General features: G+C 40.2%; 1 protein-coding gene across 2 annotated transcripts in view; it reads left to right on the forward strand.

Moving 5' to 3' along the window:
• PRKG2 (protein kinase cGMP-dependent 2) overlaps positions 1–26161 on the forward strand; it is a 174967-nt gene that overhangs the window by 99204 nt on the left and 49602 nt on the right. Inside the window, exons 7-9 of one of the 2 annotated variants that reach the window (XM_075606512.1) lie at positions 10031–10108; positions 18471–18565; positions 21016–21084. In XM_075606512.1, coding sequence (XP_075462627.1) covers positions 10031–10108; positions 18471–18565; positions 21016–21084 — 242 coding nt within the window. Of the gene's footprint in view, positions 1–10030; positions 10109–18470; positions 18566–20658; positions 20923–21015; positions 21085–26161 lie in introns of those variants that run through there. The other variant, XM_075606518.1, reaches the window with a different exon arrangement.

Raw genomic sequence — 26161 nt, forward strand, 5'->3', positions numbered from 1 at the left:
TTCAACTACATATAAGTTATCGCTCTGTTCATTTGTATTATAGAACCCTGAACCACCACCATGCCGATTAATATAATATCCCAAAACACCAAATGCTTAAACACCCCCCGAAAGAGACGTATTGCCCTCTCGGAAGCCAAAAGACTGGCAGGAGATATAATTTTGCTACAAGAAACTCATTTGAAAAAGGAAGATCAATCGCTGCTGTTCAGCAATGACTACCCCCTAGTCTACCACCCATCAGCTCCCACGAAAAAAAATGGCGTAGCTACACTTTTCCATAAAAAAATTATACTTAGTAGACAAAACCAAAAGCGATCTCGCTGGGAGAATTCTAATTATTACAGGGTCACTGGACTCCACTGATATAACAATAGTCAACACTTATGCCCCTAACGAAAATCAAGAATCTTTTTTCCAGGAACTAACAAATTTAACTCTCTCTGTCCAGAAAGGCCTTTTAATTTTAGCAGGAGATCTAAATACAATTATGGACCCAAATCTAGATAAATCTCCCAGTCTCCCCCCGCCACAAAAAATTGTTCCCTCTACTCGGGGACTTGTATCTATGACCAAGGAGCTGTTGTTGGTAGACTCCTGGAGATTAGTTAAGAACAAAGTAAAGGATTTCTCCTTTTTCACTCACCCCCATAATATCTATTCTCGAATTGACTATATCCTAATAGACCAACAAATTAGCGATAATATTTCCTCAGCAGTAATTGCTCCCTCTGCTTGGTCAGACCACTCTACACTTCTAACCAAATTGGCTGGCCTCACTACCAAAAATAAAACAAGGTCGTGGTCCTTGAATGAATCCCTACTACTGAACCCACAAAATCTCCAATTAATAGAAAAAGAACTGGCCCAATACTTTGAATTAAACAATACCCCAGAGGTTTCCTCTTTTACCCTTTGGGAGGCCCACAAATCAGTGATACAGTAAGAGGCAAACTGATTGCCCTGGCTTCTCAGAAAAAAAAAAGAAAAAACTAAACAAATCGAAACACTAACACAAAAAACAAATCAGAACTAGAATTTATTCACAAGTCAAGCCCATCTCGGAAAAATTACAGGCAGATAATCTCAGTGAGGGGCGAACTAAATCTTTTGTTGGTGTCAAATGCAGAAAGAGCTATAAGATGGACCCAACAGAAATACTATGAAAAAGTAATAAAGCAGATAGAATGCTGGCACGCAAATTAAAGCAAAAACAAGCCAAAGCTAAAATTCATAACATCTACACTAAAAATGGCTCAGTATCCCACAACCCCAAAATTATAAGTGACGCATTTAAGGACTATTACACATCCCTTTACAACCTACCAGGCCCAATGGGAGAGTCGGCTAAAAACAAAAGAGCAATAAAGATTCGAAATTACGTAGCAGAATGCCGACTCCCCACTCTAGATCCGAACGATATCATAAACCTTAAAAAAAACTATAGAGCCCCTGGAAATTATGGAAGCAATAAAATCCCTGAAAATTGGGAAGGCCCCTGGTTTGGATGGATTTTCTAATCTTTATTACAAGAAATATTCCACAACGCTCCTCCCATTTCTTACCAAATTATTTAATGAGATTCTACTAGGCCTTCCCCCTCCTAGGGATATGCTTCGCTCTACCATAGTAGTAATCCCAAAAGAGGGGAAAGATCCTCTGCTGTGCTCTAGCTACAGACCGATTTCACTGTTAAATACTGATCTAAAACTTTATGCAAAGATCTTAGCCAACAGATTAAATAATATCCTCCCTAAACTGGTTCATCCGGACCAGGTGGGATTCGTCCTGGGCAGACAAGCCCTTGACAACACAAGGAGGACAGTAAATCTAACACACGTAGCAAAACACACAAAGTGCTAATATCTATTACTCTCTTTAGACGCAGAAAAAGCGTTCAATCGATTAGACTGGCAGTTTATGTCAGCTACGCTTTCGCAGATGGGATTCACAGCCAAAATATTAAATAGCATAAACACACTATACTCCACATCAACGGCCACGGTGAGGATGAACAACTCCTTGTCTGATCCCTTTTCAATATCAAATGGAACTAGACAGGGTTGTCCGCTGTCACCTTTGTTGTTTGCCTTAGCCATAGAACCATTAGCATGCCGGCTAAGGATTAATCCCAATATTGCGGGTATTTCTGTTGGCCAGGAAGAATTCAAAATAGCTCTTTTTGCGGACGATATACTATTGACGCTCTCAAAACCTCTCACATCTCTCCCTAACCTTTTTCATGATCTATCAGAATTCGGCTCCCTCTCAGGTTATAAAATTAATAATTCTAAATCCATGGCCCTTAGTTTAAATCTCCCTAAAGAATTAGAAAAATGACTCCAACTAAATTTCCACTTTAAATGGAATTCGAACCATATTAAATATCTAGGGGTCCAATTAACAAAAGATTACTCAACTTTATACAACGCAAATTTTAAACCCTTTTTCGACCAGATAGCTAAGGATTTAACCACATGGAATCCATATATAATATCCTGGTTCGGGAAAATAACCACCATTAAAATGAATATTCTACCTAGACTCTGCTATCGCTTCCAAACTCTCCCAGTTAAAATCTGTCAGAAAGACCTAAATAATACACAGAAGAAAATTTTAAAGTTTGTCTGGCAAAATAAGCGACCCAGAGTTCGTAAAGATATTCTTTATAAGTCTAAATCAGAAGGAGGCTTAGCTCTTCCGAACTTACAAAACTACTATAGATCAGCACAGCTAGGGATAACTTATTAGCTGGCATTCAAACCCAACCGAAAGGAGGTGGGTCAAGATAGAGGACTTGATTTGTTCCCCATGTAAAATAAAAAATCTTCTCTGGCTCAATAAAAAGTCTAGACCACCTGAGATTTACAAGAACCCGGTGATATCCTTTGCCTGTAATCTCTGGGACTCCCTCAAAACCAAGTTCCAACTAACCGATACCCCTTCCTTATGCAACCCCTATTCTCGGACCCCTCCCGTCCTTTTTACACAGGAAACCCGCACTCCCATACCTGGGTTCAAAAAGGACTCACAAGAGTTAAGGATATCCTCACCCAAGGGAAAGTCCCCCCATTCGCTTCGTTACAAATAAACCATGATATCCCCTCCTCCGAATTCTTCAGATTTCTCCAGGTTAGGCATTATATCCAATGTAAAAAATGCTGTATGGTGCTCAGAAACATAGATCAAAAGCTGCAATAAAGTCCTTCAACAGAATAATTCCATGTGTAGAGATCCTAGGGGTACCAGGAGCATTAAACCAAACCAAAATCCTGTGGGATATGACACCTATTTCCACTATGACACGATGGCCTGGATGGAGTTCCACTATTGTAAGTAACAACTCCCACTAGCTAGTGTCCAGTCAGATATACCGCTGTGGAACAATAAGGTGTAAGGTGTAAGAGTAATGTTACTCACGGCTGGGTGGTCTTCCTGGTATACCTCCTCCGGTAGGTGCATCCGGTCTTCCAATGGTCACAGCAAACAATATAGGAAGGTTGGAGCACAACTGAAAACAGGGTGGAACACCCTGTTTCCACCCTCTCTTGCAGATTGTTTTTTCCACCCTGTTTTCAGTTGTGCTCCAACCTTCCTATATTGTTTGCTAGGCATTATATCCAATCAGTCTACAAGCCAAGTCAAGGATGGAAAAAAGGGAAATCCGGCGCCACAACCAGTGACAAACTCCAAGGCACTTCTGAGTAGTAGAAAAACTTTATTGCGATAACAAACGGACAACAGGCTACACCACAGTCTCCCCCTCAACGCGTTTCATGCTCGAATCTGCGCTTCGTCTTGGAGTGGGGAGATGTGGTCTGAGCCTGCATATTTAAAGTAAAAAAAGCCCGCGAAAAACGGGCTTTGAATGTTAACCTCTGAGGTACCAAAACCATTTTAACTTTATCAAGTGCACAGCTATCTTAATAAATGAATATGTCACTGCTATCCATGTAAGTATTAACCGTGTAAACACATATAGTTGTCTCTCTCTTGATTTACAAATAAGTTGTGCACTGGTAATATAACATCAGAGATAAAATAAAAACACTGAATGCAACATTTCTAGAGATAAAACCATTAAGGTCAACATAAAGTATTCAACCCCTTATTGAAGACACAGTCTGTGAATAAAACCGTGTCTGTCCATCCTCATTGTTAATAATAACATCTAAGAGAATGTTTAGATTCAAATTGTATATATGTTAGTCCTAAATGGCAGAAAAACAAAGGGGGGAGGGGGGTGGAAGGGGAGGGGGGGAAGGGGGAGGGGAGGTGGTAGTGGTGGTTGGTGGTGGGGGGGGGGTGAAAGAAAAGAAAAAGAACAACAGGAAGGAGGCAAAAAAAGTACATATACATAATAAAAATCAATAATGAACTCTAATACCAATGATTACAAAAAGAAATTAATAATGAATTACAAAGCAAGATCAATAAATGTCAAAGGAAACAACGCAGGTCCCATTCAGTATTTAGACCATTGGGTTGCAGTGTTTTAAGCGTAAAGATCCCGTGTGCTTCTCGCTGATGTAATATTTTAATACGATCACCACCCTACGGGGCAAAGGAACATGTTCTAATGCTATACACTGTAATGATCCAACTGAACCCAATGGACAAGTATTGAAATGGATAGATACTGGATGCAACATGTCTTTGTTCCGTATAAGCCTTAAATGTTCAAGAATACGTATCTTGAGAATTCTACTTTTAAGGCCTACGTACTGTTTGTTGCATTTACATATTAATAAATATACAACAAAATCTGTTTGACAAGAAATAAATGATTTAATTTTGAACCTGCGTGTCTCTTCTCTATTTGAAAAGTGAGTTGATTTAGTCATATTAGGACATATTTTGCATCGTCCACATTTATATCAGCCCAAAAGTTTTGGAAACAGGGAAAGTGGATTACCATTTGACTTTTTTGAACGAAGCATGCTAGGTGATAATGTATTTCCTATAGTTGCTGCTTTACGGAATACTACACGTGGACCTGAACACACCATTTTATGAATCAGGGGATCTAGGGCTAATGTACCCCAATGTTTCCGAATAATGGACGTAATTGCCCCTGTTTGTTCACTATAATTAGTGACAAAATATGGTGCATCAGTGCTCTCCACCGGATGTTTTTGTCTGGATTGACTCATATTCATGTTAATCAATGTCTCTCTGTCGGTAGAGAGAGCTGAATCATAGGCTTGCTCAAGATCTTTGACACATGGCTCACTGTTCTGCTCGATCTGCCCAATAGCCCAATGTGTCGTGGGTGCTCCTCCCACTTCCTCGGGAGTTTGATGCGGACAGCGGGTCCTATCAACGCCCTTCCTTAAGTATCATTTTCATCTTCAGGGTGACCACATGAGGGCAACCAGTTATACCAATACTAGATGCCTAAGTGTGATTTAAACCTTTTCATGACGTCTCTGCTTGCATGTGATGGAGAAGATCCATATACAGGTGTGATTTCTAACTAACTAACTAACTAACTAACTAACTAACCTGATAAAAACACCTTCATAGTATAAATTTGCAATAAATAAAACCATATACATATAAAAACAATGTGCTAAATTAGTGAAAATAAATATAATTGGAGACATCAATATTAGATAGGGGAAGAATAGCATAGATGTGATTCCTTTGTCTTCTACTAATTTATACGTGTGTGTTCACGATATATAAATACTGTAAATGAAGAAAGATGAACCATATGGGCTAAAACACAATTACTAAAAGACTATAAAATATTAAATAATGGCAGCTACAATACAGTACTGTAGATCAATATCCAGATTGAGGCCATATGGGGATAACATGTTGAGAGAGTGTATCCAGTAACTCTCTCTGCCTTAATCTCAGGAATGTGTCCCCACCTCTTACATCCTGAACAACACTGTCTACTCCCATTACAGATAAACCGGCTGGGTTTGTTATGATATTTAGCAAAGTGTTTCAAAACGCCATGGTTCTGAAATCCAGAGCAGATATTTATTTTACTCTAGAATACATGTTTACCAAAATCTTTTGGTACGAAAATTATATTGCTTATCGCAAGGGCATTTTAAAACATAAACCACCGAACTACAGTTGCAATTAATGTAACTTTTAATTGGAAAGGACTGTCAATTCTTGCAAGACTTAATTTTCTAGGGATCATCAGTTTCCATGTACAGTTAGACACCTGGACGAATTACACCTGTAGCAACCTAGTGGTCTGCCAGTATTCCACAAAGTATCACCATTTGTTACGTCAATAGTATCATTTAAGTTGTTACTTTTTCTGTATGTGATTACTGGTTTGTCTGAAATCTCATTGCATAAAATACAAACCTCCTTCAGGATGCTCCAGTATTTTCTAAAGATTGTATACATTTTCAATGCCCCTTTATTGTAATGGGTAATGAACACCTAGCTTCTTATTTACAATTTATATTATTCATTTTTTTTTGTAATAATGAGTTTTCTCACTTGTTCTAGGGAGGAGTCAATTAGCTTTGTCCTAAAATTATTTTCTTTGAATCTGTTTACAAGCAGTTCTGCCTATATATCCAAGTCTAAATCTAAAGTGCAATTTTGTTTAATCTGCCTAAACTGGCCTGAGGGGATGTTATTTATCCAATGTGGATGTGACTGCTACGGGAGATACCCATTTCAGTTCATCTCTTTTCTATAGATCTTAGTATGATGGGTCCTGCTCCTCTGTTGCATAAACGTAGGTATTCGATGACACTACTAAAAACCAGACCGATATCGTTGTGATTGATAAAATCTAAAAATTAAATGGAAATATTTCTAGTTCCTTTCCAAATGAAAAGCACGTCATCTATGTAGCGGGTCCACATAACAATGTGCTGTTTGATGGGCAATTGTGCCAAATATGCTTATCCTCCAATTGGCCCATGTATAAATTGGCACATGACGGGCAAATTTCGTTCCCATAGCGGTTCCGCAAGTTTGAATGTAAAATTATTTCTGGAACATAAAATAATTTTGGGACAGGATAAATAAAATTGAATTGACTAAAAAGCACGGTTGCTTTTGGGCCAGTGTGACAGGAGGAGGTTACCAGGCTATACAATAAAGGTTAAGCCCTCTGGTTACCCCTGGAACCGTGGGGTCCCTTGTAGCTACTTAAGTACATAAGCCAGGGACCAGGGATAATACATGTGGAAAATAAAGTGACCCATGCTTTTTTATCTTTTCATGTTCTCTTGGCCCTAGGACTGTGAGATTTTTTTGTGTGTCAGTTTTAGGTGGGGTATTTGGGTAGAAATGCAATTGTTTTGTTTGCAGGAGTTCAGGGGCCTAATTTACTTTAATTCTCCCTGGCAAGCAGGCATGATTTGCCGGTACGCAGGGTGAATTACACCAGAGCAACCCAGTGTCCCCACAGACTCCTGGATTTCAAGCCCAAATATACCAAATCCATTTCCCTTATAAGTATCTGGTTCCTCAAAGTATATACTTTATTAAAGTGTATGTTATAATGTTTTAGACATTTACTATAAGACTCTGTACAGTCAGCTAGGGCATTAGGAAAGACGCCGGCATGTCTGTATAGAGTCCATAGTTCAAAGGGGGGATGGGATGTTGAGAGGTGTCGGGGTGCAAAGTGGCCAGGACAAGGCTGTTCTGGCTTGGAGAACAGAGACCCCCTACGGTGAGGACCCTCTGGTCTGCCAGACTCAGTGGAGCCTGCCCAGTAGGTGGCATTGGATTGACTGGGTGAAGCAACAGAATGCTTGCTGTGTTTTACATTGGTCAATCCATATATCCCGCCCACGGGGCATTCCGAGCCGACATGACATGCCCCTCCTCTGACGTCAGCCAGAGGACGAGCCCTTTTTTCCTATTGGCTGGCGGGGACGAATTCCTTTGCTCTGATTGGTCGATCCTCCTACCTCCATGCTGAACATAGAACAGCGGAAGGTATGTAAGGAGACGTCTGGAACAAGGTTCCGCTCAGGGTAAGCCCTCACAAGCGGGCGCCCTGCACCTAGGAAAGGCTAGATCTCATACCCCAGACCCCAGTAAGTGTGTATATTTCTGTATTTTGTGTTTCTGTGTGTTTCCGAGGTCATTATCCAAATAAACCTCATTTCATTTCACTGCCTTGTTTTGCCTATTGACTGATCCCTAAAATATAAATGTGTTAAAAGACCTGGTCTATCGTGACAACCAGGTTTCCATGTTTTTTCCAAGAAATACAAACAATAAGGTGAAAAAGATATAGGCGCTCACTCTACAACCAACGTGATAGATATGGTGATTCAAGTGACTCAAAATTATATGTAACTTATATAATACAGTACACATTGCAATCCATGAATAGTGCAATAAGTGAACACAAAAAAAGTGATACAATTCAAATATGAAGTTGTGACTCCCTGCTCAGACCCTCTGCTTGGACTGTCTTCGATGGTCCCAAAGTAATGCAAGTATTCTTCCAAATCCAGGGGGAGCATAAAAGATATTCAACTAAAAATATAAACAAAGAAAACAGATAGTGTGACAGATGTGGCGATTTAGTTGTAGGTACCTCAATAAATATAAAAAAGAGAGGGACCATTGTGCAGATCAAAATAATATGAACTTTATGCTTAAAAAATATAAAAAACGCACTCACATTCTGTGCAGTAATAAAAGGCATTTAACACTTACAGTGTATGTTGCTTCAACCCGTATGTGACACTCCTGATGATGCTCATGGAAGCGAAACGCGTGGAATGACAGTCCCTGAAACTCTACACATGCGAGATGCTTTATCCAGCAGTAAAAACCGAAACCGGAAGTGACGCCGGAGGTACCGGAAATGACGTCGCAGAGCCCAGGGAGATACCGGCAGGGCTGGGACCCTACTCCAAACAGCTGTTACTGGCAGGAGAAACGTTCGTGGTAATCACAGAGACCTAGGAAGATGCCAGGCAGGGCAGGACGCCACTCCAGGACCACCAGCAACACCCAAGGGGATGGTAGTGCTGAGCTATTCCACGTCATTGAATCACTATACACTGTACTGTAAGTGTTAAATGCTTTTTATTATTGCACAGAATGTGAGTATGTTTTTGATATTTTTTGAAGCATAAAGTTCTTATTATTTTGATCTGCGCAATGGTTCCTCCCTTTTTTATGTATTGAGGTACCTACAACTCGACCCCTACATCTGAGAAAAGATTGCCTGAGTTTTGTATACTGTATGCCTAATTAATCTGTGACACTATTTGTTTTCTTTGTTTATATTTTTGGTTGAATATTTCATATGTCCCCCTGGATTTGGAAGAACACTTTTCCAAGAAATACCTCAATGCTTCTGATCCTTTTACATGGTTTATGCATGTGCATAAGGACTGCACGACACATTACCCATAGGTAGTCTTATTCCCATACTATACTGTCCATCTTACTAATTAGTTGGATACTATCTTTTAGATGTGATTTTAAGGTGGTTACTATAGGCTGAAGTAATGGTCAACATAGTTGGGTAGGTTGTTAGTTGTTGTTAATGAAGCTATCCCCGATAAGGTTTTTATGTATCTTTGGGAGGTAGCAGAAAATTGCTTTTCATGAAACTTCAATCAGCAGGTATTGGTATTCATCCAATACCTTGTGCTCTACAGCAGTGTCCAAAAGTGAACAGAATTGAATCTAATTTATCACATTGTTTTTTATATATATGTTTTTATATATTGCATATTTATATTATGAAAGGGTTTTTATCAGGTTGGTTAGTTAGTTAGTTAGTTAGTTAGAAATCATACCTGTTGTAGTCAATACAAATACTGGAAGACAGTCATTCAAAAGGAAGTAATCTTACCTGTGTTATAACACTTATAGTTTAGCTGTACGAATGATGTCATTTAACTCGTTTCATGACAGAGGTTATCAAAGCTTTCACTGAATTGCTGACCCGTCTATTATCAGAAGGGTTAACTCAATTGGTGCAGTTTCAAATGTTGAACAACAAATACTAAACAGTGTAATTCGGACTGATTTCTGATAAGTGTTATCACTGCCTTCTTAATAGGAATACTATGAAAAAGGAGATTACATTATCCGTGAAGGAGAGGAAGGGAGCACGTTCTTCATCATTGCAAGAGGAAAGGTAAAGAAAAATGTCAGCAATTTAAAAGGTCTGTTAAAGTATAAGACCTGAACTGTACAGTACCTGTATGTGCGTCTTTCCATTGGGCGCATGAATAAGTTGTCCTCACTGTCCGAGATATTTACATGTATGTACATTTATAGAGCAATTCATTATAGAATTTAAAAAAAGCATTTTATTTAAAAATGTAAACTGTATACATTTTAAATAAAGTTGGATTCAATGAAATGGGACTATTAAAACAATTGATATGTGGTTTAATAATAAAGCCACCCAGAACTGTGGAATTAGATGATCATTCATAAGGGTTTTTTTACAGCATTTTATTATAGTGAACTTCCATATTATTATTATTATTATTATTATTATTCATTTTTATTGGCTAAACATAGCAAATGAGTGAAGAGTGCTCCTGATAGTGAAATAAATGATAAAAGCAGTGATCATTCCAATATTAATGAAAATCTAAATTTTCAAACCATTTACGTAAGTGGTGACAGCAAAAGTGTTGATATTAATAACCGCGAAAGTGAATGTGACAAAAAAAGTTAAGCATTAAATATATTAAAGTGTACACGTGACACAAGTCAATAAAATTAAATGAAATGCAGCTCTTAACCCCTTTTCAGAACTTGCTCACAGATTCTTCCAAACGCAGACATCTTCAGAATCTAGGGGAGCGCAGGTACAGAAAAAAGAGAGATCAGGAAACACAATAGTGCAATACTATTTTTTCACAAAGTAGTAGTGTCGGTAATCTAACAACATCTGATGAAGCCCAGAGAGTGAAACGCGTAGAGCTGTGAAGATGCCCCTTCAGCCGGAAACCACAGACTGGAAGTGACACAGACGCATCAACGGGGACGCTGAGAGCAGTGTCAGAGGCGTTAGATCGCAGAGACGTTGTCTTTCCCAAACAGATCTTTGTCTGATATGTGATTTTTATTTGGATAAAGTGTGAGTGCACACTTTGATGTTCCGATTTTTAAACCTATAAAGTTGCTACTGTATATTTTGCTACCACTTGCCCTTTTGCATTTCTCTCTTATACCTCAAGAAACCAAGGGTAACTAAAAGGAAAACACCTGGAGTCAAAGGGTTTAAGCCACCGTTTGCCGCAATGGATTCATACCTTATATACATATAACAAAATTTAAGTGTGACTATATCACATTACCCACTCTACTACTTTGTGAAACATAGTATTGCACTATTGTGTTTCCTTATCTCTTTTTTTGCTACCTGTGCTCCCCAAGCTTGTGGAGATTTAGACATAGCAAAAGCTGATTTGACCAAAATTGGTCAAAAGATATGTGAAAACAGCACTTTAGCATGAACTCATCGGGCAGATTATCAACCACCAGCCCATCTTAGCGCACCGGGTTTGGCGTTATATCCCATTGACTTCAATGAAAATGAATGTAGAAAAGATCAAACGTAGCGGTACTTAATGAATCTGCTAGGTCATTCCTCCTACAATGCAAGTGGTCAGGCACAACAATAGTCTGCTTTGTGAAATGATTTACATAAGGTGGGATTCAGCAGTGCTGCTGTATGTCTGGTTTACACATGTTTGGTATCACACAAAATTGAACAGTGGAACAGAATAATAACTACTTAGGGAATCATTTACTACAGTCTCCTGGCTGTAAAATTGGGACAAAATCTGTGCAAATGAATTGCACCAGATTTATTAAAGGAAAAACTCCTAGGGGACCTATGCTCTAAGCATTCATAAAAATAAATCGCCGGGCCATTTTTTAGAGCGTTGTTATCACGGTATTCAGAAAGCCTCGATTACCTGTGATAGCAAAATTCCCAAAACGGGCGAGTAGCCGGCGACGTGAAGATCGCCTCTCTGCATTTCTTTCAGCTGCAGAGAGAGCTGCACAGAAAGAGCCGCCTCTCCCTGCGCAAATATCGTCCCAAATTATTGTATTTTAATATAAATTGTATTACTAGTGTAGATGAGCAGGGGTCTCTGGAGCAGAACCGCGTTGATTTCAGGTCCGGTGACCCCCTGCTTCCCGAGATACAGGCCCCGTTATGGGGTGCCGGTATCTCCTATGTATTTTATTCCCACGGTCACGTGACGCGAGACGTTAACATGCATAGGGGATACCGGCACCCCATAACGGGGCCTGTATCTCGGGAAGCAGTGGGGTCCCCAGTCCTCAAATCAACACTGTTCTGCTCCGGAGACCCCCTGCTCATCTACACGAGTAATAAAAGTTATATTAAAACAGCTGCTACCCACAATAAACATTAAAAACACAACAACACTAATACCCACTTCCTCTACCCCCACATGATTGATACCAGAGGCTGCGGGTGACCGGGGGTCCTCAGGTGGTCCACATGGGTATCTGTGGGCCCTCTGATGGTCCCCACAGGTGTCCAGGGGTCCTCCGGTGGTCCCCTTTGTCCCTGCTTGCCTGCGGTACAAATCCGGTGTCCCAAATTTATTTTTCAATACATTCAATAAATACACCCTTCCCCAACACATACAGTACTGTAATGGACAAAATAACTATTATCCAGATATGGTGTCTCGCCGCTTCTCAGCATGGTCTCACCACCTTCACTTCAACTTTTCCTGGCGTTAGGATTTTGGGAGAAACTCGCCATTCTAGAACCGCGATAGGCCTCGATAAGCTAATCACGGCTACTAGAATTGAACGAGTGTCAGAACCTGCCGATAAGGGGCTTATAGACGCTCAATCTGCGGGTTTTTTTTGTGTTTTTTGAAGGCTCCAAATTTTGGCGATTCATTATTTTATCGCCCACTTATCGAAGCTTGCAGAATTATAGTAGGCATTTTGGCTGATAAGTGCTCCATAAGTGGCTTATGAGCGCTTAGAGCAGCAATGTGCAAACTGGGGGGTGAGCTTCATTTTCTGGGGGGGTACGACAGTTATAGAGGTCCCACGCTCTCCCCCAGGCATTTAAAGTAAATGCCGGGGGACCGTGCAAGGCCTCTATAATACACTTCCCGGCGTCAAATGACGCCGTGGGGTTTACGTGACATCACGTTACCATGGCGATGTGATGTCACATGACCCCGTGCGTTGTTTGATGCCGGGGTTGAGCAGGGGGGGGGGGGGGCAGGCAGGGGCATGCACAGTGAAACGTTTGCACACCCCTGGCTTGAAGCATAGGCCCCCTATTGTTTAAATTGGATTCCTTTTCTTTGATGAATATGGCTCTGTTTTTGCACTTGTTTTTCCTTACATTTACAACTGGGAGACTTTAGTAAATAGAACCTAGTATTTCTATTTTTCAATCATTGCCAAAAATGTGGCATCAGTGGAAGATTTTCACAAAAGATTTGAAAATTTAGTTTTCCATTGTTGTTGTTTTATGCAAAAAGTGCCTGTACCTTAAGTAAAGAAAAAATTTTTTTATTATAAACTACAATCCTGAATTTTGCTTTATATAAGAAGATACGGCACAAAAATAACTCACGCACACACACACACACACACACACACACACACACACACACACACACACACACACACACACACACACACACACACACACACACACACACACACACACACACACACACACACCTTTGTTGTCTTATATGCATTTCCTAGCCAATTTAGTTCATTTTATATTAACCTACAGAACAGCTGTATATGTCATATAATACCCATTATAGACTAGGCTAGCAAAGTACCAATCTCAGGGGGCTTTCAATTAACACAAAAATATGATCTGAGAAAATGTAGGTACCAAAGAGCAGTTGATACCATGCTGTCAATGTCTAAATGCTTGCCCTTTAACCTCTTGTTTCATATGTCCCTCCCTTGTCAATACGCCTGTCCAGTATTATTCATTATTTAAAATACAAAAATGTTGCTCTTGTCAGCTGCTTTTGTTTTTTGGGATTTAATAATCTTTAATCTCACCAACCACACTTTTAAACATTATGGGTTGATGTCAGTTGGTTGAATAAAATATATGAAAAAAATATGCCGATGAGAAAAAAAACTATATTTCGTAATGAAAATAGCTGAGGAAAGTATGTATCATCCTGCTTTTCATATGTAACAAAATATTTATTATATACCTGGAATACAAGTAAAATGTGGAATCTCAGCGGAAGGTCAGTAAAAGATTGTCAGCCGTTTGCTGCCATTCGCTGATGTTACAGCTGCTCTGTTATTGTTCCTTGGTAAAATATTTCAGCTGTTCAGTATATTGAAGCATGTCCATCTTCACACGTTACCTGCTCTCCCAGCACAATCCCACTTACTTCTTTCCCAATGCCAACTCCTTCAATTAACAAGCAGCTACCGGAAACACACTAACCTTCTGATCCCCGTGTACCATATGTTTCCACTTCCCCTTCCCACTCCAATGGTGTCACGTGGCCGCTGCTCCTAATTCCGTGGCCGCCGCTCCAACAGCACATGCAGCCGGACGCTGCTCTGATGTGCCATCTTTAAATGCGCAGGACATTTAAAATTGACATGTCAGAGTGGCGGTCACAGAACTAAAAGTGCCGGCCACAGCACTAGGAGTGCCATCAGAGTGCCGTTCACAGGACTAGGAGCTTGGGGCAGCCAAAGCTCATTTTTGGCACATTGTACAGTGGAGACCTGCTTGGCCATGAGTTGTCGTGGCGGTGGACCACCGGCGGTGCTTTGGTCACGGCATATCGGCTGTGGCCAAAGGTCCCATTCTGCTTATGCAGGGCCCCAATTGCTTGAACCAACTATAGGCTGCTCTGGCCAGACCGTACATGGCCCTAAGAGGACTAAACAAGACCAAGTATGTGATCTCCATAGATGACATATATAGTTAGCATTTAAATATATTAAACGCTTTCCACAGGCATAGGTAGACAGAATTGGGCAATTGTAGAGCATCTTGATGGATCTCCTTGTGGAGTCTAGACATCCAGATTCGGTGAGTCAAGGGGTCCTAGGATTCTAACTTCCAGGCACTCAGTGGATCATACTAAATGAGTGCTGTATGCTGTGATGAGCTGTGAGGAGCTGTTCATCAGTAAAGCAGTTAGGATGCACTTGGGGAGTCACCAAGCAGAGGTGCAGAAGGACATAGAAAGAGAGATTGAGATGATGGCTATTAAGTGAACAGAAAATCCCATAACACATAAGCATAGCTGTTGTCCTGGTACCAAAAAAAAGATTTACACAGTGTTCTGTGATCTGCCGACCATTTTAAATGCATATCCAATGCCTAGGATGGATGAGTTGCTTGTCCGCTATGGACCTCAACCAAGGTTATTGGCAGTTACCTCTAATTCCAGATGCTCATGAATATTTGGCCTTTCAAAAAAAAACCCTTCGGCTTGTTCAAGTTCACTAACATGCTATTTGGTATGAAGAATGCCCCAACCACGTTCCAGTCTCCTGGAAGTGCTAGAGGGTCACGCTAGGTTTACTTGATCGACATATTAATCTACTACCAGATCTTGGAAGAACATTTAGCCCATCTTGCAGGTGTCTTATCCGGAATAACGGAATAAGGGAAGGCATTCTGACCGTTAAACCGGCAAGAATGATACAGCAAAGGAACAATACCTCAAACACTGTGTGAGTGGGGGGAAACTAAGCTAGAGCACACACAAATAGAAGCAATCTACGACTAGCCATCTCACTATACCTAGAAACAGGTTATGATGTTACTAAGGACTGCAGGCATTACAGAAAGTATGTACCCAATGACAGCAGCATAGCCAAACTCTTGACCAGCTTAAGTAAGAAAAAGCTCCCACGCAACCTTAACTGTTTCCCTGCATGCGAGGCTGCCTCCCACGCTTATAAGCCCTGGCCAGTGCTCTTGTCTTGGCATCCTGAGAATATTCAAAATTATTCATTTTCCAGATGAATGCTTCCACTTATGGGCTGGGAGCCATCCTGAGCAAAGTAGGGCTACACCACTATCGAAAAGGATTCTATCATCTGTGCACTCCGGAAGCTACAGCCCTATCTCTATGGCAGGGAGTTTACAGTTCTCATGGACAACAACCTCTGGGTGTCCAGGGAGAACAGTAAGCTGCTGCTGCTGCTGTAGAGTCTCTCCCTCCAGCAGTACAACTTCACCTTCCAGAATAAATGTGGCTGTGAACATGATAATGCTGGTATGTTGTCCTACCAGCCCAGGCTAGTGGTGGTGTCTGTGTGGACCAGGTGGCCTGTCCGTGTGTGCAGGTGACCCAAAGTCCACATCTTGGGAGTGGGAGGTGTGATGGATTCAACAGGGCTTACAAATAAAGATTAAGCCCAGCCTGCTTCTGCCCACCACCATCAGCTTAAGTCTCTGTGCTCCAGCATTATATATTAGATAACCCCTTTACTTTACTTTTTACCATTATATTAAAGCTCTTTGTCAGTTCATTGTCATTCATTGGATGATGTTCCCTTTGTTTGGTTTTAGGTCACTTAGTATTTAATTTTCCCTTTACCGTACTTGCCCATTGTATTACATTGTATTGTACTGTGCCTGTGTAACCTGGTAGTAGGAAGTGGCTATGCACACCCACTGCGCTTCATAGCTACCTGGTCTCAAATCTCTTGCCCGTTGCAGATTAGATATAGCGCTGTGTAACTGACTTCTCCAGCCAAAAGGAGCAGCACAGCTAAGGCAGGATCGATGGTTCCCACTCAGCACTGGTTTCCCGCTTCTTCTTTGGATTCCTTTGTTCGGGAGCCTGTCCACATAGGCCCGCAGGATTGACTTGGAGATTTACAAAACCACAGCGCTCCCTTATTTGTTACTGGTTTAAACCTCCCTCACACTATAACTGGGAGGCAGGTTTCAGTCATGGACTCCTTCTATTGGCCAGTTTGCAATCTTGGTTTTGCAACACCCTGGGTTAGTCCATTGTTTAAATCCCAGATTCACCGATTGGACAATTTGTAATTCAGCTCTCTCGTTTGGCTGATTCCAGGAGCTCCGATGCCTACCCTTTTCCCAAATCGAGGTGGGCATGGTATATCTACCCATGCCTGGGCTCACTTTCAGTAGCCTGGCCTGGGGAAAGTAAGTCTCATGTTGCTTGCTCTCCTCGCCTTGGTATCTGTAATCATTTTAATCCCTGAATTCCATGCAGCTAGGAAATCAGATTCCTTCCATCAGCTAAGAACATTCTCGCAAGTTTAAGAACTTTCCTTTATGCTTTCCTTAGTGCAGCCAGCCTTTCCATAGGTTTTAGGATTTTATATACTATCCCTTTTGTTTTCCTGCTCTTATCTGTATTGTTAACCCCTTGAGTAATGGTACACTATTTTTTAAATAACCTACTCTTTTAATAGCTCTCTTGCCTAGCTGATTGTAAATTAGCCACTGCATTTATTGTGTTTGGCTTTTTGCTGTGTGGTCTTGGTAGCAGTCCACATCACCCCAGGAACCACGGTGTATTTTTGTAAGTGGTCACAACTCTTTTGAGGGGTTGTGAGGTCCCAGTAACTGGTAGCCAGTGGATAAGAGGGGTTCACTTGAGTATCTTCACCGGTGGGCCTACGTGATGGCACTGTACCTTGTTTTGGGGCATTTTCGGGTAGCCACAGCTTGATTACCTGGCGGCCTGATGAAAATCATTGGTCCCTGTTGCAGGGTACATGCAACCTCACACGCGGGTTCTCTTGATAAGGCTTCTTTATTGAGCCTTCAAAACATACAGCACACAAAACAAAATAGCTTCTCTTCAGCAGACAAAAACAAAATAGCTTCTCTTCAGCATAGAAAACAAGGCAGCTTCTCTTCAGCATGCAGAACACATACAGTTCATCACACATGTACTTTGAAAAACAGACCTTATAGCAGTAATCTCTTCAGTATTTCAGTCCTGTCTCCTGACCAGCTAGCTTGCATGTGTGTACAGCCTGGGGGTTTTAAAACACCTTGATTATGCAGCTGGGGTCAGACTAATTAAGCAGTCCTTCTCAACTGAAACTTAACCTTGTCACTGCTGCAGTGCAAGCATAAACATAGGTTTGCCAGGTATATGGCTGGTGACGTTCATTCACCCTTTCTTCACATGCTCATCTTTGATGCTACTTTTTGGCTCACAAATGTGTAATTGTTGTGTTTTGTCTTGTACAGTATATTAGTTGTACAGTATATGTTGCACTTTGTTGTTACCACAGCACTGTAGTCATTTCATATAGAACCAATCTTGATATTGCCTATATATTATGGTTGGAAAGGAATATTGACAGAAAATACCTGTTATGTTTTGGGGAAGCTTGTGCATATTGATGGGTAAAAAGAAGAGAGAAACGTTGTATAGTGATTTCTACCAATTTGTTGACCATACTAGAACATTGTTTTTTCAATTGCTGTATTTGTATTCCACCTGAGTGGCTGATATTTTCTTTCACAGGTGAAAGTCACCCAGAGTGCAGAAGGCTATCAAGAGGCCCAGTTAATAAAAATGTTGGATAGAGGAGATTACTTTGGTGAAAAAGCTCTTATCAGGTTGGTAGATTTTGTATCCCCTATTTTATTTGCTCTATGGGCTGTGTAATTGACCTCAGCCACATTATCTATTTCCTACCTCTCTTCTTCTATTTTATTCTGTACATGTATTTTTTTTAATAAGATTAGCCAGTTGAATAATGTCTATTTGACTGCTAACCTGTGATCTCTTCAGCTTTATAAAGCAGAACATTTATACATTAGAATCCATTCCATGAAATATTTCTTATAGTTCCAATCAATTTAATTTCACCCCAAATATAATTTCAATTTTTTGTTGTTGTTATCAACATATTTGAAACAAGTTCTGTCCATATGGTGGCATACTTATTGCAAATAATGTGATGCATTCAACAATATTTATAATAATTAAAAAAAAGATATGCTTTGTTTTTTTTTGTTTTGTTTACTTTCCTCAAAACCTATTCTTCTGATGTGTGAGGCAACAAGATAATTACTTCGGTTTTCCAATACATTAACATCCAAACATTTAGATTACAAGATTTGTAAGGCATGGACTCCCTGATTCCTTTTGTTTAACTTCCTGTTTTACACAGTTATGAAACTTTGTATATTACTGACTCTCCCTCTATTGTCGGTATTATAACTATGTAAAGTGCTGTCTACATTGGTTGCACTATATTAATTAACATATACATACAAACATATACAGAATTTATACTCCCAGCAGTTTACAGACATACCATTTTTGCATTGAGGCTGATATCTACAAACTAACACCGACCAACACCTTCTGTTGCTGGAAGACACCTTACAGTCAATTCACTTGCCCAAATGAATAGAACCGCTTAGCAAATGAAATATTTTTCAAGAAACTACATCAAAGTAACTTCATGGTCTTATATATCCAGTATATATATATTATATATCCAATATATATATATATACAGTATATATATATATATATATATATATATATATATATATATATATATATATATATATACACAAATACAACTGTATGCTCATCTGCATGTCTTAGGCAGGTCTGCAACCCCGCCTTTCCCCATTATCACCCAGCATACAGCACTTCCACTGCAGCAAGGGATTCTGGGAAATGACATGCAAATGAGCACACAGTGTCACTTTTTGCCTCTAAAACCATTTTTAACATGGTTCCCTATAGGCTTAAGCTTGCTGCATGGTCACAGCTTTGAGCACAGCCAGGGTTAAGGTGCATACCCAGAAAACCACCCACAGACAGCTGTTTCGACCTTAATGGGTCTCATCAGTGTGGGTTGATTTTAACTGGGTTTCCTGTGGAGGGTTTTTGTCACTTTTTTTACTCACCATAACTTAACTCAGTATTATGGTATATATATATATATATATATATATATATATATATATATATATATATATATATATATATATATATATATATATGTACAGGCATACCCCGCATTAACATACGCAATGGGTCCAGAGCATGTATGTAAAGCGAAAATGTACTTAAAGTGAAGCACTACCTTTTTTCCGCTTATCGATGCTTCGGTACAGGTACTGTAGGGAGCCGGTATTGCTGTTCAGGGCGTGCTGACAGGCGCATGTGCGAGCTGCCATTTGCCTATTGGGCGAGGTGAATCAGTGCGTCACTATTACGGTGGTCTGTAGGGCAGAATAAGTGTCCGTACTCACGAAACGGGCGTATGGGCACAGGGGTATGGTGCCATTGTAAATTTGTTCTTACTCGTGAGTGTATTTAAAGTGAGTGTCCTTCAACTGGGGTATGCCTGTGTATGTATGTATAGATATAGATATAGATATAGATATAGATATATATATATATATATATATATATATATATATATATATATATATATATATATATATTATACAGTATATACTGTACATGGGCACAGATTAAATCAGTTAAATATATATTTTCCCATATTTATTATAAATCACTCTGCTACCATAACTTTGTCACTTGTATTTCTTTTTACAGTACTTTTTTCCTTTTTCTATTTACTGTAGGCACCAAAGTACACCAGAGTAGTTCAATTTTCCTGACATACCACATCACCTGACTCTGTTCTTCCTATAGCCATGAAAGTGAATCCACAATAGATATTTGCTGATGCACTTTCACAGCCAGTAACACTGCCTGATCCTGTTTACTTCCTGCATCTCTCAGGACTCTGGAAAATTCTGCTTCGAAAAGCAGTTTTCAATTTACTGATTAGTAGAATATGTAAGAAAGAACAAGGTTGTTGCATTTGTTGCTGATGGACAGCGCATCTGTTATGGTTAGAATAACTGAAATGTTTATCCTCCCTCCGTAATGCTATCTTGGAAGGAAGAGCATTTTCATGTAGAAGCTCAGACAGCGGATGGTAAATTGTTGCGTGTGTACAAGATGTCATGAACAGATTCCTGTTGATATCCTTCTCTTTAATGTCTCTTCTCTAATCTGGTACAATACGCAGTGAGGATGTCAGATCAGCTAATATAATCGCAGAGGATAATGATGTGGAGTGTCTAGCCATGGATCGAGAGTAAGTAGCACCACATATCACATTTCAAACTGTGTAATCATCAAGGGAACAATTCAAGTGTATTAGACACATTTCTAAGGGATTTTTGTTGCAATTAGTTAGATTTTCAATAGCAATAGATATAATTCTGTGTTTAAAACAAAATACATGGTGACATTTTTTTTTTTAGCTTTTAATTCATCTGATAGGCTGACCCCATAAATTCCTTCCACAAAGACTATAACACACATTTATTAACACATATACACATTAGGTCTGCTTTGTCTTATGGGTTATCCACAATTAGACTCTATTTCAGTTATTTATTTATTTTATTTATAAAATGTTTTACCAGGAAGTAATACATTGAGAGTTACCTCTCGTTTTCAAGTATGTCCTGGGCATAGTTAATATGACAAATAATACATGGTTACAAATACAGTTACATAAATGAACAGGGTATACATTATATACAATACATTGCATGCACAGTTAGAGAAGATGTATATTATAGGTTTATGTAACAGTTACAGACCAGATTAAAGTGTGAGACAGCCTTAGTTTTGAAAGAACTTGAACTGGTGGTGGATGTGAGAGTCTCCGGTAGGTTGTTCCAGTTTTGGGGTGCATGGTATGAGAAGGAGGAGCGGCTTGATACTTTGTTGAGCCTTGGGACCATGAACAGTCTTTTGGAGTCAGATCTCAGATGATAAGTGCTGCATGTGGTAGGGGTGAGGAGCTTGTTCAGATAGGTGGGTAGTTTGCCCAGAAAGTATTTGAAGGCAAGAAAGGAAAGGTGAACTTTGTGCCTAGACTCGAGTGGTGACCAATCTAGTTCTTTGAGCATTTCGCAGTGATGTTTGTTGTAGTTGCATTGGAGAACGAAATGGCAAATTGAATTGTAGAGGGTGTCAAGTTTGCCAAGGTGGGTTTGGGGTGCCGAGCCATATACTATGTCTCCATAGTCGATAATTGGCATTAGCATCTGCTGTGCAATACGCTTTCTGACCAGCAGGCTTAGGGAGGTTTTGTTCCTGTAAAGTACACCTAGTTTGGCATAGGTTTTGGATGTCAGGGTATCAATGTGCATTCCGAATGTTAAGTGGGAGTCAAACCATATGCCCAGGTATTTAAAACTAGTAACAGGAGTTAGGGTGGTGTTAGCGTTGGTTCTGATCTGGAGCTCAGTCACTGGAAGCTTTACAAATTTAGTCTTGGTCCCAAATACCATTGTTACAGATTTGTCGGTGTTTAAAAACAGTTTGTTTTGGGAAATCCAATTTTCAAGTCTCAAAAAGTCAGACTGAAGTATGTGTTCAAGGTCAGAGAGGCTATGGCTGTGTACATATAGGATTGTGTCATCTGCATACATGTGTATTGAGGCTTCATTACAAGCTGTGGGAAGATCATTTATGAACACTGAGAAGAGTAGGGGCCCCAGAACAGAGCCTTGCGGGACGCCACAGGTGATATCCAGGGGGTTGGAGTTAGAGCCTGAGATGACAAATGTTGGGATCTACCTGATAGATAGGACTGAAACCAGTTTAAAGCATGCTTCTCTATTGCAGAGCTCTGGAGGTTGTTAAGCAGGATAGCATGATCAACAGTATCAAAAGCCTTTGCAAAATCTAGGAATATTGCACCAGTGAGTTGTCCCCGTTCCATTCCACACTGGATTTCATTGCAAACCTTTAGCAGGGTAGTTACCGTGGAGTGTTTGGGGCGAAAGCCTGATTGGAATTGGCTAGGGAAATTTGTCTTGTTATAGTAATCGCTTAATTGGGAGTGGACAAATTTTTCCATGACTTTGGATAGGATTGGGAGAAGGGAGATTGGCCTGTAGTTTGAGACAGTGTTTTTGTCCCCACTTTTGAAGATTGGGACAACTCTGGCAGTTTTCCAGGTCTTAGGGATATGGCCTGCAGACAGGATAGAGTTGACTATGGAAGCAATTGGTTTGGCAATTGCTGAGGCACCAAGTCTTAGGAACGTTGATTGTAGTAGGTCAGGTCCACATTGGCTGCTTAGTTTTAATTTGAGGAGCGCTTGTGTAATCTCCTCTGCGGATACTGGGTCAAATTGAATTGTGGGCAATGTTGGGAGGGGGTGGGGCTATATGGGTACTCCCAGGATGAGATTCAGGTTTGTGGTTTGGGTTGCGTTTAGCTAATATGTTAGCAGCACACCCCACAAAGTAATCATTGAATGCATTTGCAATGTCGATGGGGTTTGTCAGGGAAATATCCCGCTTAGTGATATTACTTGGCTGTTGATGGTTAGAAGGCTGGAATATGTTGTTGATAACCTTCCAGAAGTTTTCTGGGTTTGATGTATTCTGGAGGAGATTATCAGAGTAATAATATGCTTTTGCATGCCTTGTTTGCCTTGTGCACATGTTACCCAGGCATCTGTAGAGATTGAGATCCTTGGTAGTGCCAGTAACTTTGTAGCTTTTCCACAAGGCATCCCTGAACTGGTAGAGTGCTATAAGGTTAGGTGTAACCCATGGAAGGTGGGCACCCCGTACCCTTATTCTGCGTAGTGGAGCATGGGTATCATAGAGTTTTAAGAACTCGGACTGGAAATAGTCGAGCGCAGAATCGGGAATTAAATCGATTCTGTGCCAAGAGCAGTTGGTAAGGTCATCCAGAAACTGTTGTGGGTTAAAGTTTCTAAATGTTCTAGTGAGGAGAACTTTAGGGCTTGATTGGGACGGTTTAATTTTCCTTACATAGTACACTATTGCATGGTCACTGAAAATGTCAGGAAGGATGCCAGAGGATTGGATTCTGCTTGGATTTAAGGCGAGAATCCAGTTGAGCAAGGAATGGTTATGCGATTTCAGGTTTGTCTGTGTGGGTTGGGAAATGAGTTGCGATAGGTTAAGCGATTTGATTTGTATCTGGATTTTGTGGTTTTTAGGGTCAAACCAATTGAAGTTAAAATCTCCAAGAACTAGCAGCTCACTCTTCTCATTCAGAGAGGAAATGGAGCCAAGAAACTGGGTGATATCAGTCAGGGATTGTAGAGGGGCTTTAGGGGGAAGGTAGATGCCAGCAAGCAAGATGGGCTTAGAAAAGGGGAGGCATATTCTGCCAACTAGGATTTCAAAAGAGGATGGGCTTGGGGGGGCAATTTAGCAGTGTAAATTGTAAGGTGTCTGCAATATAAAATAACACCCCTCCTCCTCTCTTTGACCTATCTCTCCTAGAAATGGAGTATCCCTGAATGGCAATATGTGCATCAGGGGTTTTAGGGGTTAGCCATGAACGATGGCTTTTGGTTTATGCATAAGGCACCATGCTCGTAGTTCATCCAGTTTGGGCAGCAGACTCCGGATATTTATATGGGCGACAGATAGCCCTTTTTGGAATTTGAAGGAGGTATTCTCAGGGGTATGGGACAGAGTTGTAGTGGGAGGGCCTGGGTTAGGTTCAATATCACCTGCTAAAGAGAGTAATAGTATGAGTAGAAACTTGAGTAGTTGTTTGAAAGTTGTACATTTGTGGTGTTTGCCATTAGAGTGAGCGGTGGTTGGTGTGCTGGTTTTTAGAGTTCTCCACCAACATTCCGTAGATAGTGCTAGGCTTTTGAGTAATCCAGGGTGTATGGTGATGTTGGGTGTGGGCCAGGAGGGGGGAGTTTGTGGTGGATAGAGGGAGTTACATTTCAATGAGGCCACGAGAAAGAACAAAGTGGAGGTAAAAGCAGGTTCATTATGCCAGAGGTAGGTAATGCTGTATGGAGCTGTTTTGAGCCAAGTGTGTGTGCAGACTAAACAGCAGGGGTGTGCCTTTACCTTGGCAAATGTTTTTCTGAATTGCAATGCTTGGGTCTATGCAGTGGGCTGAGTTAGTAGTAATGCAGGAGGTAGTTGTGTGTAGTCAGTGTTGGGAGAGGCTGTAGTGAAATAAGTTGTAAAGGGGTGGGGGGTTAAATTGTGCAGGCAAACAGCAGGGATCATAGTGTGGTCAGAATAGCTCACCGTTTGTTGCCTTGTGTAGAAGAGTTAGTAGAAAAATGCAGTCCCAAGTCACCTCTAGTCAAACTATAGTCTAACTATACTGTATATTCTCACTTAAAAGCTCACTTTAAGATGCCTCACTATTTAATGCCAATGCAGTCCTGCTAATACAGGGGGGGGGGTATTGGTTTTATACAGCTATAGCAGTCCCATGACCCTCCCCCCTCCCCAATAAAATCAGCTTGTTCCAGTTGGTCAATTAGAAGCACATAGTTAAAAAAACAAAAAAACCTTTTGATATTCACACACACCAAAATATCATTACTAAAGGCCGCTGCATAATTCTTTTAGAACAGGACTTGTAGATCAGTGTCATTTGATCTTGCTCCTTCATGCTTTTTAATTTAAGTTTCATGTTATAACAACAGTCTTTTGTTAAACTGTATAGAAGAGGTCACAATCCCAGTAGCAATCCTTAGTTTGACACAGGTATATACAGTACAGTATGGTGTTGTGGGTTTGGGTTCTGAGTTTACAGGGGTTGTGTGTGTAAATATCATGCTCCTTGGTTTTCTTTCATAACATCAAAGAATCATATGGTACTGACTTAAAGAAAGGGTAGAAAACTATTTCTCTTTTGGATTAACTAATAATAAATATTAAAAAAAATAAACTGCAGACATCTTTATAATTTAAAGATACAGACTCATTAACTAAGTACAAAAGTTTACTAAATACAAACACCTTGTAATATCTCATCTACCTTTTTTTTAAAGCTTTTTTGAGCGAGACCCCAAAAGTATAACTCTAAACAGCACAATAATTAGTAGCAATTATCACATCTAACTAATGGGGGAAAAAATACAGTGATTAAGATTGTGTTAGAAAGCAGATCCTTCAAAATTCACTGAGATAGCAACTTTTATGTGGCCTCCTCCAATTTTATTTTATTTTTAAATTTAAAATTAATGTTCTTTGATTTGCTTTCCTTTCACGTTTGTAAGTAGAACTGCATTTTTACAAGAGAACAAATATATTGGGGTGGAAGCCCCAATCAGCCAGTGCTACAGAGCTTTTTGTTAACCCACTGATAGAAAATAATAAATGTCTTTCTGCTTTTGAACCGGATCACAT

This window comes from Ascaphus truei, chromosome 1 (genome assembly GCF_040206685.1).
Source record: "Ascaphus truei isolate aAscTru1 chromosome 1, aAscTru1.hap1, whole genome shotgun sequence".
NCBI classification, from domain to species: Eukaryota; Metazoa; Chordata; class Amphibia; order Anura; family Ascaphidae; genus Ascaphus; species Ascaphus truei.